The sequence below is a fragment of the Carya illinoinensis genome, chromosome 3 (genome assembly GCF_018687715.1).
Source record: "Carya illinoinensis cultivar Pawnee chromosome 3, C.illinoinensisPawnee_v1, whole genome shotgun sequence".
NCBI lineage: Eukaryota > Viridiplantae > Streptophyta > Magnoliopsida > Fagales > Juglandaceae > Carya > Carya illinoinensis.
Window position 1 is genome coordinate 18,934,795 of NC_056754.1, and position 18,364 is coordinate 18,953,158.

At 35.9% G+C, this 18,364-nt stretch overlaps 2 protein-coding genes across 2 annotated transcripts; one reads left to right on the forward strand and one right to left on the reverse strand.

Annotated features, from left to right (window-relative positions):
* Positions 1 to 4,414: 4,414 nt before the first annotated feature.
* On the forward strand, positions 4,415 to 8,564 carry LOC122303635 (2-hydroxy-6-oxononadienedioate/2-hydroxy-6-oxononatrienedioate hydrolase). The gene is made up of 4 exons (XM_043115498.1): positions 4,415 to 5,218; positions 7,562 to 7,654; positions 7,797 to 7,864; positions 8,035 to 8,564. The coding sequence occupies exons 1-4, from the start codon at positions 4,589 to 4,591 to the stop codon at positions 8,195 to 8,197; spliced, it is 954 nt and encodes a 317-aa protein (XP_042971432.1). The 5' UTR covers positions 4,415 to 4,588; the 3' UTR covers positions 8,198 to 8,564.
* A 7,942-nt stretch (positions 8,565 to 16,506) lies between these two features.
* Positions 16,507 to 18,175, reverse strand: LOC122303636 (wall-associated receptor kinase-like 15). Its single transcript, XM_043115499.1, has 2 exons — positions 17,221 to 18,175; positions 16,507 to 16,851 (listed from the first exon to the last, which is right to left on the reverse strand). Exons 1-2 carry the CDS (start codon positions 18,086 to 18,088, stop codon positions 16,799 to 16,801), a joined length of 921 nt encoding a protein of 306 aa, XP_042971433.1. The 5' UTR covers positions 18,089 to 18,175; the 3' UTR covers positions 16,507 to 16,798.
* Between the last annotated feature and the right edge of the window lie 189 nt (positions 18,176 to 18,364).

The window sequence follows — 18,364 nt, forward strand, 5'->3', positions numbered from 1 at the left end:
CTTATGAATCAATTATGTAATACCACATTATAGAATGATGAGATGATAATGAGAATTAAGATGGTAAGAATTAAGATAATGAATAGATTTGTTACTATGGAAATCATTTATTAAAATTTCAGTCTCTTCTTCCTTATTTTCTGGAGGTTTTCTCAGGTGAGACGTTTCCATTTCCATTTCTACTATACTGTTACAGAAGGATGACAGTAGACTGGTCAGCAATTCACTCATAGACATTAATGGGAGATGCGAGAATCTGGATATGGCGTGGAAAATATTTTGCGGAACACCGATAGATATTATCACGCGTGGAACACATTGATTACTTAGGCTTTATCCTTATTTGATAAAATGACTACAGAAAACTTGAGAAGCCGGCAAATACGGTAACAATGCTTTTGAGTTGTTCTCATCTTGCATCTCTTGAGAAAACCAAATGGACTCACCTTCCTCGCTCTTCTCTCTGCTTGTGTTCCTGGAGGGTTTATTGATGAAGGAGAGTGTATTTAATAGAATGGAAGACTATTCCATTAAACGCAACTTGAAGCATTATGCCTGTATGATCTTCTGGCGAGATGTGGGGCTTTGTTAAGTGCTTGCAAAATTCACTATCAAATTGAGATAGGAATAAGGATTGCCACGTGTGCCATTGAGATTGACCCTTCAAATGATGGGTAAGGTAGAATGTTTGGCAATTTGTATGGGAGGTGAGAGGAGGCAGAGTGGGTGAGATAAATAATCTATGAAAGGAATGTGGGGAATAAAGTTGGTTGGAGTACACTCTAAGTTAGACGGATTAATGCCTTCGATTCTTGTTGGGAAACCTTTCGCTTAACCCTGGGCCGTAATTTATCTTCATTCCAAGATGTCGCTGGTACTTTTGTTGCACTATTCTGGCTCACAGGTAATCTTCATGTTGACTGTGTTCCAACTTCCAATACCTTCTCTTTCCACTGGTGTTATTCTTTTACCGACTGACTGGAACAGGATTCTGGGAAACTAGTCTGTTTCTATGGTAGTTGAGTTCATGTTCAAACCAAACTTTTAATTTCTATTTACCTTTGATTAATTTTGTACGGGTTTAAGGATTGTGTTCTTTTCCATATCCGTAGACAAAGGGGTGGGGTCTATGGATAGACACCATGTTTTCTACATTAAAAAAATAAGTTTCTTTGAACTTATGACTCGGCTTTCTCCATTGTCTTTTCCAGAGAACCCGTTTGAAATGCGGTCCAGAGTGAGTGAGCTGTTACCAAATGTAACAGGCGTTTTTCTTGTCCATTCTGAGGAATGAAGTCTCCTGGGGTCCAAAAAAAGAAGCTTTTTTGACCTCTTTTTGGGTTCAAAAAAAGGGGGAGATATTTCTATTTTTTATGTTAAAATCCTGCTTTATGTTTGTTATGTTAAAATTAGGTGTGGATTAGGTTTGGATATTGAGAAGTATTGAGATATATTGTGAATAGTAATGAAAAAATAGATGAAACGTAATAATAGAATATTGAATAGTAGTAAAAAGTAATAATAGTAATAAAAAGTACTAATTCAATAATTAAATTCTTAATTAATTTTGGGTCCAAATGGCAACGGTCAGTCTTCACTTAATCATAAACCCTGCTCCAAATCCATTAAGAGTTAATATGAAACACCCGTAACTGCTAATTCTAGCAGGACATGGGATTTATTTGAATGTTTGGTAAACAAAAGAGGGAATACTGGCTTAGAATGTCTGCCTCGATGAGGATATGTAGAATAGTTTGATATTAGCAAGGCACTACGAGAAAAAACTATTATGATTATGAGGGTTAAATATTTAACTAAATTTGTACCTAATAGTCTTAAGATTTTTGGATAAATGATTGGATTTTTAATAATTGGAAATAACGTTTTGATCTAATAGTCTTATATATAGGTATTGTGTTCAGTCATTAAATATTGATAGATGAGTAAAATTACCATAATGAAAATGGCTATTATCGAGTTAGTCTCGATAGAGTGGGTTGTCGTAGATGTCATATTTGGAAGCGTGTTGGAATGTCATGTTCATGAAGGTTAAAGACTTTTTCAAATTAATATCCAACAATCATAAGGCTTTTGGATTAATATTTTGGTTTCTTACAATTAGTATTAAAGCAGGAACTGTGTCATGAGTTCAAATCACGGAAAATGTGACCTATATGATGTAGTAAAATGCCTTAATGTTATGTATGGATATGGTGTTAAGTCATTGAATACTGATAATAAGTGAAACTGTAAAAATAGAAAAGACTATCATCAAGTCAGTGTCGATGGAGTGGATTGCCGTGAACGTTTGTTTGGAAAGCATGTGGTGAAATATTATAATGGTGAGGGTTAAATTGTATCTAACAATTCTAAGAATATTGAATTATTGGTTGGATGTTTAACAAAAACATCTTTAATTATTTTTTTCTCTTTTTAAATCATCGTATTAGGTGAGTTTGGCATGAAAAGTCTATGTGATTGGAGGGCTAGAGTAGTCCAAGTGGCTACCTCAGCTCATTGAGACTTTGTCTCCAGAACCAACCCTGAACTCTTCAACTCTAGTGAAATGAATAGTTTAAGCAACTGCGCCAATAAAACAAAAATGCAATGCTCTTGGGCTTCCCCCTGAAAACGAAATGGAATAAACCTGTTCGCCTGTTCTGGCCAGTACAAGGCAACAACTTGTCTCTCATAATAGTCGGAAATCTTAGTGTGTTAATGCCTTTCAAATCCTTCTAACCATTATCATATTGCAATAATTTTTGCTAGGAAGAATGCCCATGTCGTGGCAATTCCACCCACAAGCAATGAGGTTACTCCAAATTCAAAGCAATGACAATCAGCACTCAGTGACTTTTGTATATTATTTGAAGAATTGCTCTAAAAAAGAATTCTATCCGATTATATAAAATGAAATGTAAAATACATTTAACTACAGTAACCCGTTACATTTAGTGGATATCATTCATTCTTTAAACATTTTTGTATTATTTATATTTCATTTACTTCTTCATTTTCTTTTATTTTGATTTTTACCATGTAAGCAAATTCTTTTTGTTAGTTATCATTTAAAATACATATATTTCATTTTCTTCTAAAAAAACATCTTGGAAATATTTTTAAACCATTTTGTTCATATTTTGATTTTGTTTTTAATTTTTATTTGGCTTATATATATATATATATATTTTATGTGTATAGGAGTGAATTATTTTACATTGTATATAAAAAGAAATTATAAATATAAAAAAATATATGAATATTGTAAATTTATTAGTAGAAATGAAATATTTAAAAAAAAATTATTTAAATGATACGAAGAAAAAATTAATAAGTTAATTGATGACGTATTATAAAAGTTAACATTAAAATAAAAATAAATAAATTTTAATTATATATTTTAAAAAATAAAATGGAGAATCTATTGAAGCACTCCCACTCTTCAAATCAACTCATACGTTACGGAGCTTTGAAAAAAAAAAAAAACAAAATAAAAAAAAAATTAGCCCATCACGTGGCCTCGTTCCTTCTTTTTCTTCCCAACTCGAACCCCAAAAGCCTCTTTGCAATCTCAATTCTGGATTGAATAATTCTTAGCTGATCTGTACAAGTAATAATATTATATCTAGACATATACTATTATTTTATTTATTTATTTCTCATGTATTTATTGTGATAATGTGATATCTTAAACGACTCTTGAATCAATTTTTATTTTATTTTAAAAAAAATAAATCACAGCAATATGGTTGGACGTTTATAACATTTTATCAATTATAATCACATAATTAAATTTTATATTGTGATAAATGTAAAATATATATATTAAAAATATCTCCACGTAATAATCTTTAGCATCGAATGCTAAAATGTATAATCTAATTATGATAATATATTGTGCTAGTAAATTGCTTTTTTACTGGATAATATTATATAAGAAATAAAAGTTACATTTGTGAACGTGTAAATATTACGTAATTAGTTTATAAAATAAATATAAAATTTATATAAAAAATTAATTTTTTAATAATAAACTTCATTTTTTTTAAAATAATTACATAATTGTGTAACGATTATTCATTAGAAAAATCTAGTTACAAGCATAATTATATACTAATACGTTCATCAATCTAATATAATTAGTCAAAAAATAAATTTTATTAAAAATAATATAAATTTAAATTTTAAATATAAAAAAAAATTAATATTAATATATAGATTAATATGTAACTTTATTTATATTAAATAAAACTCATTATTCATATTATATATCAAACAGATAAAAGACAGAAATTTTATTATTTTTTTAACAAAAAGTGAAAGCCACTTTTTTTTTTTATTGTTACCAACTTCTTGTTGTTTTTATTGTTTTTATTTTATGTTTGGTGGTAAAGTAGTGCTTAACAAATGTTCAATTTATGACCTTTAAACGCACAAAAGTCTTGTTGTCCTCTGGTTGGCTACACATCCTTTCGTCTCTGCCTCTGTTTCTCTCCGACTGGAAAGCTTTGTTACTCCCTCTGAAATACATAGCTCGATATCAATCGTTCAATTATCTGTTCTACCCACCAAATATTTCCCTTCAGAAATGTCGAAGTGCTTCAGCTTCGCTGCCGTGGCGAATTGGTGTTACCGCTACGCCTTCTCCAAGGCCGGCCTCCGGTCCACCACAACGGACCTCGGCGACGGCACCGTCATGCACTGTTGGGTCCCCAAGCTCCACAGCCAGTCCAAGCCCAACCTCCTTCTCATCCATGGCGTCGGCGCCAACGCAATGTGGCAGTGGAACGACTTCATCTCACCGCTCAGCCCTCACTTCAACGTCTACGTCCCGGACCTGGTCTTCTTCGGGGATTCCTACTCGACCCGTTCCGAAAGGTCCGAGGCCTTCCAGGCCCGGTGTGTGATGGCTGTAATAGAAGCCCAGGGGTTAGTGAAGACGATGAGCGTGGCTGGGATAAGCTACGGCGGGTTTGTGGCATACAGCATGGCGGCGCAGTTTGGGGAGAGGGTGGAACGGTTGGTGCTGTGCTGCGCCGGGGTTTGCATGGAGGATAAGGACATGGAGGAGGGTATGTTCCAGGTGAAGAGCGTGGACGAAGCTATTAGTGTTCTGCTGCCGCAGAGTCCGGAGAAGATGAAGGATTTGATGCGACTCACGTTTTTCAAGCCCAATTTCAAAGCCGTGCCGTCATGCCTTCTCAACGATTTCATCCATGTAAGTGGGCTTGGTCTTTGCTTTTAACATGATTGGTTTATCGGCTATTACATTGAGACTTGGGATTAATTAAACTGGAGTTTGAAGTTTGGAATTATTCAAAGTTTGAAAATTAATCTCTGCTCGGTTGAAATTGATAAAAATATATAATATAATAAAAAATTTTAAGGGTGGGCAATTGATCCGAATATCCAGCCATAAACAGATTTGAATTCTAAAAATCAGGCGGTTAATCGGGCGGATATCCAAATTAATATGATAATATCCGGTTTTGTTTTAGGGAGAAAAAATGTCAGGATTGTAACAGGATTTAATAATACTTTTTGGAAAAAAAAAAAAAAAAACTGTTTAAACTTTAAAAAATATTTTTATAGTATTTTTTTTTTTTAAATTATCATATCATGTTTAGATTATCAAGATTTAAAAAAATAATAATTTTAATTTTTAAGATTTTTTAACAAAAAAGATTTTATTCATTCCATTATTATCATTTCCATTCAGTATACTCATTCTATCAATTCCAATCCATTCATTTCCTTTTCATTGTTTTTATGAAAGTATAAACTCCCAAACATAAGCCTGTGCAAGTGGGTATCGTATTCTTCCTCGAGACAAATTAGCTAGGTCAATTGGGGTAGTGCTTATCCAATAAGGTTGGGCTTTTGGTTTAGACTGTTGAAAGTGAGAGGCCATTTTACATTTCTTTATCCCAACACCAAGTAACCCTAAGCCTACTTGGAGCTCAAAGAATTCGGTAGTATTATATAAACGAAAAATTTATATATCTAATAGTACTATTCGAGACCTTTTATACCACACTTAGTAGAAGAAGATGAAAAAGAAAAAAAAAAAAAAAAAAAAAAAAAAACCGAATCCAGTTACGGATGCCTGAATCACAAAACCAAATCTATAACCAGATCGAGGTTTATTTTTCCAATCCGAATGCACCCGGGGTCCAGGTTTCGAACTAGATCTAAAAAAATTTGGGTCCTGTTCTACACTACTAATAAAAATAGAGATAGAGAGGAATAACAAGGGAGAAAGACTTTTATATTTACTATTCTCAATTCAGGTTTTGAATTCAAGACATATATTCTGAATTTTTTGATACCATGTAAAATTATCATTTATCTTAAAAGTTTAAGTAAATATAAAGATGTAGGTTTAATTGTTTATGTTTATCTTAATACTCCCTCTCATATGTAGGTCAGACTTTCTCAATAACTAGGTTTAATATGTACAATATTTAATCAAATTGAATAGAGTGTAGAGTCAGATTTATTATATTTTATCATGGTATTAGAGCCATGTTTCAAACTCATTACCTCTGTTTTGATATTTTGTAAAATCACCACTTATTCTAAAAAATTATGCTTATAGGAAGAGATAGATTTATATTTATCTTAATAGAAATTATATAAGAAGAAACAAAATGAAGGTCATGTAAGAGCGGAAAGTTATATATATATATATATATATATTCTTTTGATAAGTAATAGATGAAAATTATATCATCTTCCATTGCTTGTTTACAAAAGGGAATTGTAGAGAAAATAATGAAAATAGCATCGTATTAACAGTTAATTCTCTCCCAGTCTCATCTATTCCGGAGAGGAAACTTTGGTGGGTCCTAAAGCGAAAGATTTTCCTAAGCCTGTCTTTTCTTTTCTTTACCTTTAGAACCTAGACACTGAAATGAAAGGACTTTAGGAAAAAAAAGGTCTCTTCTTTTCTTTCTTTAGTTGTAATCAGACGTTGTGTAATTAAAAAAAAAAAAAAAAAAAGAAAAAAAAAAAAAAGTCTCAGATCAATTTGACAGAGATTATTTTTTAGGTAATAAGTGTATTCTGTGCCAGCCCTTTTTTGGGTCCTTGGTGACTACGCCATTGCATCTCTCAACAACGTTGCCTTTATTTTTTAGGAATGATAAAGTGATAATGTAGTCCCAACTTGTATACAACTATAAAATAAAATTTTATTTTGAATTTTAATTTTTGATTTGATAGGTTTAAATTTAGAAAAAGTATAATTTTATTTCAAGGGTGTGCATAAATTGTAAATGGGTAGCCCTATCACTGTACTTTATTTTTATCATCCGTCAAAGTAGTACGAAGGTCCCTCCGCTGTAATTGGAAATGCCAGTTGACAGACCATTAAATTAAGGCTATTCGTGTGGTGCGGTTCATGTAACCTCTGCTCAAGCTATTTAGTTTTCTATGTGTGGTTGTTTCTGCACATTATGGAATGGTGTAGGTGACATCAGTTCTTTTGATAAGTGGTTTAGGTGGCAATTTATCTCTCGTTTTCACTAAAACTTGTTTTGGAAATTGTTTTCAATGGCAGATGATGTGTTCAGAACAATTTCAAGAGAAGAAAGAATTGATTCAAGCATTGCACAAGGATAGAAAAATGTCTGATCTTCCCAAGATTACCCAGGTTTTTCTATGTTACATGTTATATTGTAATCACCATTATCTTGTAGTTTCCTGAATATATTGTGGAATTTCAAAAACCTGCCCTCTTTTTTAGTCTTCCCGAGTATATATCTTTTTAAAGGCATAACCTCTCCTTGATGCAGCCAACGCTAATCATCTGGGGAGAGAAAGATCTGGTATTCCCGCTGGAATTGGCACACAGATTGAAAAGGTAAATCTGAAGGACGTGATAAATTAATCAGTATCATTTGTATTTGGAATCTCGCAAACTGTACGAATGACTATACAAGAGAAACGTTGGAGCATTGTATATGTATAACCTTCACACTGGTCAGTTGATTTTTAATGTTTGAATTGTAACATTAGTTCCCGTTGTCACAGGCTTGTGGGTGAGAGTGCACAACTAGTAATCCTAAAAAATGCAGGGCATGCAATCAACATTGAGAAACACAAAGAGATGTGCAAGCTCATTAAATCTTTCCTTATCGACCCAGTTCCTTCACCTAATCAAGTGAATCACAGCAATGACCGCAAGGTGGACTGAAAGGTGTACCAGAAAAGTTTAAGAGAATTCGAGTAGGTTATTTCTCAGTCGAGCATCAGTCTCGAGATGGGGTGGTGTTGTGCGGATAACATGGATGAGATGAAGTTAAATGTGTAAGTATTCGTTATTTTTATGTGGACGATTTAGCTAAAATCATAGCATTGCAGCAAAGCACGAGATGATCAGGTCGATCACTATCAAGAAAGTTGGGCTTAGAAGATGATTTTACTAGATTTGCAGAAGACAGTTAAGCCCTTGGTTTGAAACTTTGTATCTAAGAAAGACGAGGATATATTATCTGGGAAAATGTTCTTCATTTCCAGCTACATTTATTGATATGACGCATTAAAGTAGATGTCCATTTTAAGTTGACATGACCCATTAAAGTAGATGTCCATTTTTAAGTGAGCATGGTTTTGTGAAATCACTTAAAACGTGCCACATCAACAAGCGCGACAATTTCTCACTCGGTGAACAGTTTTGTATAATATATTTCTTATGTTGTGTCGAGTTTGTTAAAGCTCCTTTACCACTTGAGTATATGGTCTACAATTTGACAACATTAAATTGAAAAGAAATATGGTAGAATATGGATGACATGAGCAAGTTTTGGTATTTTGAGGATCTTTCTACTTTTCTTTTAGTACGTCGTCTGTGTTTCTCTTTGTACAATGTACGTCATCCTTGTTTTCTCTCTGTAAAACTTCCTCTGCGTTGATGGCCTGTGACATTTAATGGTGATTTTTTTTTCTTCTCTAGAGATTACGGTGAGTTTAATGAGAAAAGTTTTTACAATCATGGGAAAGGCAATTCCATTCATTTCACTAAGAAGAGTTGGAAAGTCACGAAGGATATGTCTCTGGGGTTGTATATGGTGAAATGGTTCATCGAAAGGACTTTTATTATCTTTGGAGTTGGAAATTTTATTGTTCAACAGATGGTAAAAAGGACTTTTATACTTCTTTAAAGGATGGTAGTAGAAGTTCTATACCTCAGATGTTCTAATGTCCATTGGCATTCATGGCACTGGTGGAGTATGAAGGTGGTGGCAGATGAAGCTTTATACTCATACCTAAACATATGGAAGGTAGGGGATGGAAGAAGCTAACGGTTTCTCTGCAAGAAATTCGAGATAGTTAGGAGGCTGGAGGTAATGCGGGTCATAGTAGAGGGAGGTTGGGCTCTAGTTGAATGGAGGAAATCTCTACAGGAAGGAACTTGTCTCTGGGGCCAACAATAGGTTCATCAAGGGAATAATCGCTCTTACAAGGAGGTGTTGAAGCAGTTGTTGGTATTGGCCCTAGCTCAAAACAGGGGAGGAGGAGGCTATACAGACTTGTTGGCCAAAGGAGTGTCAAGCACGATGAAGGCACAACGTACTATAGGCCCACTCGTTGCTAAGTTGAAAGGAGGTGGTGACAAGCACGATTAAAATTTGGTAGATGGTGGCATTTGTCGTACTTTATGGGATATGAAGATGCAATAGGCGGATTTGCAGGAGAAAGTGAATAATCTAATACGAAGTGTAGAGAAAGGAATGGGAATGAGCTTGGGCTTCAACGCAAATAGTGGCCTAGGCAATATTATTAACCCGATAGATGGAATCTTGAGCTTATAGGGCAAAGGGAAACAAGTTATGAAGCCTAGGGCCAATATAATGGGCCTTAAGCAAGGGGTTGAAACAAAGGGAAATATAAAATAGAATTGGGCCTTGATACATCCCGACCTATATGGCAAATTTGAGAAGAGTGTGAACTTGTAGGGTCGTCGACTGTCAAGATCTAGCCTCCACATTGAAAAAGCTTCAAACTGACTCATGACAAGACAACCTACAGTCACCGATGATTCAAATGAAAAAAAAAAAAAAACAATAAAGGAGAGAGCTATCAGTACAACTAGTAACAATCACAAACTTGGGCCAAACTAAAAACTCATTGTTCAACATTGGATCATCAGGCTAAAATGGACAGAATGTGTTGATGGATTGAAGGGAACCTTTTCCGCTGGAGTCCCATGCGGCATCACCATTGGCAAAGGTATTACAGAATGTCTAAAGCCTTACAGAGTGTTCCGTTGAGCTACTGTTCGATGTAGGTTCCTTGGCCCATAATGGACAAGGAGCAATGATGGACTGTGGGACCCTCTTCCACTAGAACCCCAGGGGCTTCACCTCTAGAGAAGGAATTGCAGAAGGCTGGGAGCCTTATAGAATGTAGTGCTGAGCTTAGGGGTTAATTACAAAAGTTGGTAGTTACAAATGAGGACCAAGAATGTGAGGGCATGTCTCTATTGTTTGAAAGAGAGATGGGGGGACTTGATGGATTTGAAGTGGACATCGAGGGAAGGTATCGAGATGGCAGATGAACATATTCCTCTCCATTCTTTGCCACTATGTTAGCCTAGATGAGCTTGCTCTGATTGTGTTATATAAAGTGAAGGAAATCCAAAGCTATACGGGCATTGAGTGTGAAGGTTTTGAAGAGGACATGCTCAGTCTAAGAAGTTACGTTCCAAAAAACAGAGGAAGCTAAAGAGATTGATACTATCTATTAATTATAAGGGCAGCTCAAGTAGAGGAAAATTTAAGGAGAGGGTGTTGACAATTTCTTTATGAAGCTGAAGATTGTATTTTGGAATGTCTTAAAGATCAATTACAAGATTAAGAGCCATGAAGATCAAGGGAACAATGTAAGAATTAGTGCAATCCAATTGGAATGAAGCTAGCAAGAGCCCAACACTCATGATGGGTTTGAAAGAAGGAGAACCAGTTTTGATCCAGCTTATTTGGAAAATATTATATTATTTGAACTAGGGTTTTATAAGTTACTGTAGCGAGACACTGTTCACGCTACAGTACCGTGACTCACTTAGGATTTTGGAGAATTGTATAATTAAACCAATGGTAGCCTCATTTGAGAGGGAAGACATTATTGAAATTGATGAATTTATTCATTGTGAGTTGAGTTTATTTTTTCTTGTTCTTGATTGAACTTTTGAATTTATCAAAGGTAAATCACAACCTTTGTAGCGTTCCTCCTTTGTAATCCTGGTTCTTGAAACGGGTTCTTCAACGGGTTTAGATTTTAATATAATCTAGGTTCTTGAAATGAGTTCTCAATTGGTCTAAATTCTCCATCCATAGACTTGATTTTGGCTTTCTTAGGTTGGTTTTCCAATATTATTGTTGGGTCTCAAAGCGAGTCGATTGGAATTCACATCATAAGGGCTTAATGAGGACAATCATTCTTCGAATAAAAAACTTGTTTTGAGAGTGGAGGGCAGATATTATTTGCTTGCAAGATGGAAATTATTTCAAGAAGCATTGTTTATAGCTTGTAGAATTGTCCATATGTTGATTGGATTTATCTCGCATCTGTTGGGGCTTCAAGTAATGTATTAGTTATGTGGGATCAAAGGGTAGTGAATAAAATTGAGTATACAGTGACATTCTCTTTTAAGAATGTGGAAGATAATTTTATATGGGCTTTTTCCATAACTTATGGGCTGAATCTAAGCAGTCAAAAAATCATTTTGTGGGAGGAGATTGTTGGGTTGCATAGTTGGTGGGACATGCCTTAATGCACTGGTTGTAATTTTAATGTTATAAGGTTCCTAAGTGAGAGATCAGGATAGAGTAAACTTCGGCTTGCAATGATAGAGTTCTCATATTTTATATTTGATTTGGGTTTGGTGGACATTCCTCTCATGGGTGGAGCATACACCTGGTCAAACAATCAAGCATGGTTTAGATTAGACAGATTTTTAGTTTCCTTGAATTGGAAAACTCATTATCCGGATTTATGTCAGAAAAGACTAACTCACCTATGTTTAGATCATCATTTTCCCATCTTGTTGGAATATGGAGGTATTTGTGGAAGGCGTAGGTGTTTCAAGTTCGAGAATATATGGTTGAAAACTAAAGGCTTTCATGTGGAAAGGGTCAAGCACTGGTAGTCCTCCTACTAATCCATGGCACCTCGATTCCATTTTTGCAGATAAGCTGAAAGTTTTCAAAAGAGATTTCAATATATGGAATTTTTGGAGATGTAGGCGATTGGAAGAAGTCTCTACTAGAGGGGTCGGACACTATCTACAGAGGAATCTCTCGAAATATAAATTAGTTTCAAAACTTGAGAAGGTTACCTCATTGGAGGAGATTTCATGGCGTAAAAAATCTTGGCTATTGTGGATGAAAGGAGATCATAGTACAAAGTTTTTCCATAGAGTAACTAAATTATAGAGGAGGACTAACACCATTGAGATGTTAACCATTGATGGTGCTATGCCAATGGAGCTTCCAGACATTTAGGAGTATATTGCTAGCTTTTTTGAACAATTGCTTAAGGAGTATGTAGTGTGGAGGCCAAAACTCAATAGACTATCAATTGAGACCATTGAGTAGCAAAGTGTTGCCCGGCTGGAGAGGCCTTTCGATAAGATAGAGGTTTATGAAGTTGTGGGAAAGATGGTCAAAGACAAAGCACTTGCTCTAGACGATTTCTCTATGGGTTTCTTCCAATCCTAATGGGAAGTGGTGAAGAATGATTTGACAAAGGTTTTCAAGAAATTTTTCTCATTTGGAAAGTTTGATAAAAGTATCAATGCCACTTTTATTGCACTTATTCCCAAGAAGGTTGGGGCTTTGAAAATTAAAGATTTTCGTCCTTTTAGTATTGTGAATGGGTGTATAAGATATCTCCAAGGTTTTAGCAAACTGCTCGGGGTTGGTCTTGGGGAAGATTATTTCGAGATCCCAAAATTCTTTTCTAAAGGGAAGACAAATACTTGATCTAGTACTATTCACCACTAAATGTTTAGATAGTAGATTAAAATCTGGTGAACTGGGTGTTTTATGTAAGTTGGATATAGAAAAGACTTATGATCATGTTAACTAGGACTTCCTATTATACTTCCATGAGAGATATGGATTTGGGGAGAGATGGTGCTAATGGATTATGTATTACATCTTGATTGGAAAGTTCTTGGTTTTGGTGAATAGTAGTCCAATTGGCTTCTTTATCAGTTCACACAGTCTAAAGTAGGGTGATCCATTGTCACTACTTCTATTTGTCTTATTATAGAGGCGCTTAGTAGAATGATATCCATTATGGTTGACAATGGCTTTATGGCTGAATTCTTGATTGATATCACCAATCGAGGTACTCTTAACATTTCTTATTTGTTGTTTGCAAATGATAGTTTTTATATTTTGTAAGGTAGACCAAAATCAAATTCGTTCTACTCTTACTTTGCTTCAAAGTTCTGTTCAGATTGAAAGTGAATCTATCCAAGTCTAAGTTGGTTCTATTTGGGAACATTCACAATCACTAGATGTTAGCCAACATTCTTGGATGCAAGGTCCTCTCATTTCCCATGAAATACCTTGACATTCTTTTAGGGGCCTCTTTTAGGACTAAATCTATATGAGATGAAGTAATAGAGAAAATTGAATGCAGATTGGCAAGTTGGAAGATATTATATTTTTTTAAAGGAGGTAGGACCACCCTAATTAAGAGCACGCTGTCCAATTACCAACTCATTTATTATCTTTGTTCCCAATTCCGCAAGTGTGGCAATCTGAATAGGGATCCTTCAGCCTGATTTTCTTTGGAGTGGGTTAGGGGACAAGTTTTAGTTCCATCTGGTCAAGTAGGATAAGGTATGCCCTCCAGTTTTTATTGGTGGGTTGGGAATTAGAAACTTGAGGGTCTTTAGTCGAGCTCTTATTGGGAAATAGTTATGATAGTATAACATGGAGAGGGAAGCTTTATAGAAGTTAGTGATTGATTTTTGTTGCGGAAAAAATGAGCGTATTGGCATATTCTTGTGAAAACCTGTGTAAAACAATATTGTAACAAGTGTTATTGAGGAAACGCTTGAAGCGTGTTTGAAGTGTGCTCGTTATTGGTCAAAACAGATGACTTCGCTCGACCCTCACTCAACAAGGCGCTCGAGCGAATTCAGGCAGATTGCACCGCTCAACCCTCACTCGACATGCAGCTTGAGCGAACTCAAGCAAATTGAACTGCTTGACCCTCGCTCGACACTGAGTTCAAGCGAACCCAGGCAGAGTGAACCGCTCGACCTTCGCTCGAGCCAATGTTCCAGATCACTTACAATTTAGGGTTTTGAAGTGCCTCATTTGATTGGAACTATAAATAGAACAGCTTAACCTCTGTTCTAGGTGTGGACAATCAGAGCAAAAACCCTAAGGGCCTCCAAGAATTTCTTAGAGCAACCTCTCCCCCATTTGGTTGATTCTCTCTTGGATAAACACTTCTCCACCACAACATACTCAAAATCAACTCTTACATGAGTCCATTGAAGTGGATATATTTGTTGGTCGGAAGAGTCCGGAGCTGCTGTTGATGCAGAGATCGAGAGGTTCTCGTGGAAAGCTATAGGAAGGTCAAAGTTCCGACACTACATGCGTGTAGAGATCGAGTGGGTCACTCGTGGTATTGTAAGCCAAGTTTAGCTACTACGAAGGTTTTGTGAGTATTTATAAATTGGTTGTAACAAACTAAAATTTCTATAGTAGATTTGAGATGGTGTTTTACATCCGGAGTGGTTTTAGATTTTGAAGATGTTCTTCAAATGAGTTTCCACTCCGTGATCAAGATCATGTGTTGATTATTTGTGCTATTTGACTTATTTATTAACTGTTTGTTTGACTAATTTTCAAAAGACCATAAAAATTGGATTACACCTATTCACCCCCCTCTAGGTGTAGTGTTGTGTAGAACTACTGATTTTTCATTTTTGAGTACAAATGTATGTGGGGTTGGGGGTGGAGTACTGGAGAGGTACAAGGAGTGTATGAAGTTAAAGTTTGGAACCACATATGAAGAGATTGAGGGGTGTTTATTCGACACACTAACATGAATCTAGAATAAAATTCTAACATGATTTATGGTGTGTAGATCGAGCTGATCTTAAGAACAAATTTCCTACAATTTTTTGGATTGTATGTGAACAAGAAGCATCAATGGTGGATCTAATGGAGATGTTTGGTGGCTCAATCCAATTGAACGTGAACTTTATGAGGGCAACCCATGATTGGGAGGTTGACAGCTTTGTCAATTTTTTAAAAACTTGTACACCATGAGATTGAGCACTCAAGAACTTTTTTGCTTGGACAACTTCTCTAGGCAAAGCTTTGACTATGCATAACTTAAGAAAATGTTTGTTGTGGATCGGTGTTGTATGTGCAGAAAGAATGGTGAGACTGTGGATCATATTTTACTATATTGTGAGATCGCGCTAGATCATTGTGGAATGATGACTTTAGAAGATCGAAGTTAGCCTGGGTTATGCCTGTGATGGTGGTTGAGCTCCTACCCAGTTGGAAGAATTTGGGTGGAATTCCACAAATCACAACTTAGTGAAAGATGGATGCTATATGTATGGTGCTTATGGAAGAAATGAAATAATCGGACTTTTAAAGATAGAGTTTTGTTACGTACAAACAAAGTCGCGTACTAATTTGCATACCAATACTGATTCTTTCATATTCAAAATTTAAATTAGTATTGTTTTCAATAAAATTTATTTTTTGACCAATCACATTAGATTAGTGCACATATCAGTGCACAATTATATTTACAACTATATTTTTCCTTGAACATAAGGAGCAAATATTGGAGGAGATTAGATTGTTTTTTGTTAAAATTTTGTTTCAATGGGTGAATGTTGTAGATTTCAATGATATAGATTTTCATGATTTTCTTGTTTCTATTTCTTCCTCTTAATTAAGTATAAACTTTTGCACTATATGTACTTGAGTTATGCCTATTGTTATTAATATAATCTAAGTTTTGGCATTGTGGTCCTTGCGAATCATGCAGAGCGCTCCCCTCCTTTTCCGTTTGCTTTCTCCATTTCTTTAATTTTAGAGTTTTGCTACATATAAACACAGTCGCGTACTAATCTGTGTACTAATACTGATTTATTCATACTTAAAATTTAAATTAACACTATTTTTAATAAAATTTATTTTTTAACCAATCACATCATATTAATGTACAAATTGGTGCATAATTATTCTTGTAACTATATTTTTCATTAATTTTAATCTATCTTTTTTTTAATGTCCTTTACCTTTGTAGATCTTATTCTAATCTTGGCCCAAGAGGAATTCAAGGGGCGAGAAAAAGACCATTGGACACCCCACCCCTCGAAACCTATAAACACTACTGCTGGTCCATGGACAACCATGCAAATAATGCCTAAGCCCAACTTCGTAAAGTTGACTGTTTTCTTTTGCTGAAGGAAAAAAAAAAAAAAAAAGCTAAAAAGAATCAAACACGGGGCAACCGAACGTCAATTTCTTTTTAAACTCTGTGCGTTTGGTTTGGCAAATTGCATCACGTGGACGGTGGCACATTCGTACACGGTGGAGATAATTGCGTAAAAGAGGAGATGCTTGTGCCTCAGCTGCCTTTATTCCCTTCTTTTTCTCTTTGATCATGATCTTGGCCTACTTCACTATTCGCCACTTTCGCGAACCGAAAGTTCTTCAGACTTAAGAGTTCCAGTAATACAACTTAAAAAGAGCTACTCAATCCAGCTAAAGCCAAGCCTACATATTATTCTCTCTTCTCAAGTAAACAAACAGAAAATCAGGCCTGCCAGAAACCCAAACCAGATTTCACCTGCAAAATTATTAAAAACAAGAAGTTAAAGACGTCCAAATTCCACTCAAGATCAACATAAAATGAAACTTTAGTTCATCAGTTGCAGCATCATTCAGTTTTGTTTATCTTTTTTCCCTGGAAAAATAAAATAAAAATCAGGCCTTAATTTTACGGCGCCTTAGGCCCTCGAGACAAACCTGGTCTAAATAAGGCATTTTCCACTGTGAACACCATAAACGTCCATGCATGGTTTTGCAAAATCAGATTGCAGTTTGATTCAAGCGAAATTAAGCATTGTCACGCCATGCTCAGTACTTTTTAACTATATCTAAAGACAGTAGTGGATCATAAAGCAAATAAAAAAGAAGAAAAGTTGGGGGAAAATACCAGTTGGCAAAGAAGCAGTGCTCCAAAAGATCCCGGCCTGACCCTGACCGTAGTTTTTATTGCAATCCATACTCGTATTGTATCCATTCTTACAGACGCAGACAAAGGAGTTACTAGGAGGCGCGTACCCACACACACCACCACTCATCTCGCATGCGTTACATTTGGTGTCGATGATGTTATTATCCAATACTCCGTTGACATATTTCAACGCCACCCCATACAGCCATTGCGACGGGTCAGTAGGGTACATCCCTAACGACAGCACAGAGGCGTACCCTTCACACTTCAGTGCACGCAAATCCAGTTCCCCCTTGCCGTTCAGATTCGCCGGAGAGTACACGCAACAAGAGTTGGTAGGCGGGAACAGAGGCAGACCGAGCGAGACGACTGCGGGGCACGTGTATAGAGAAGCGCAGAGGTGAGAGTAGGAAGGGTCGCAGATGGGGGTGCCCTTGAGGGTGAGGGAAGAGGTCGGAGGCGTGCATGAAATGAGGATGAAAGTTGACGGACCGAGCTGGAAAGGACTGGCCCAGTCGACGCCCAAGCTAGAGGAGCACTGGCGCATGGATGTGCATGTCGACATGTCGGAGGGTGAGATGATTAGGGTGGAAGTGGTGTAGGATATGGAGGTGATGGGATACGAACCTGTGTGTGTGGTGAAAACGAGCAGGTCTTCGTCGGATTTGCATGTTACATAGGGCTGAAACCGAGGCGAGCCGCAGCCTGTGCCGGTACCAAAAGGGTACTTGACCTGTACGGAGCCGCAGGTGCCCTTGCATACAGGGTCTGGGGCTAAGGTGAGCTGGGCTGTGAAGAGGATGACGGGTAGAAGGTGGAAGAGGATGAACGATAGAGGATGTCCCATTCGCCTAGTTTGATCCAGTCCTCTCTCACAAGAAAGTTGATATTGTTTATCATAGATCGGTGTAAACGCCTTTAAACAACTCCGGTTTGGCTGAAAAATATTTAATACAAAGTTTACTTTTTGTGCAACTTTTTGTGAAAATTCTTCATAAAATTGCGAGATTCGATTAAAATAAATATACATTTTAATAATATATTTTTTTCTTTTCAAAATACCTACACTACAGTAGTCATCTTAAATTTATATCTATCACTATCCTAAAAATATTAGAACCAT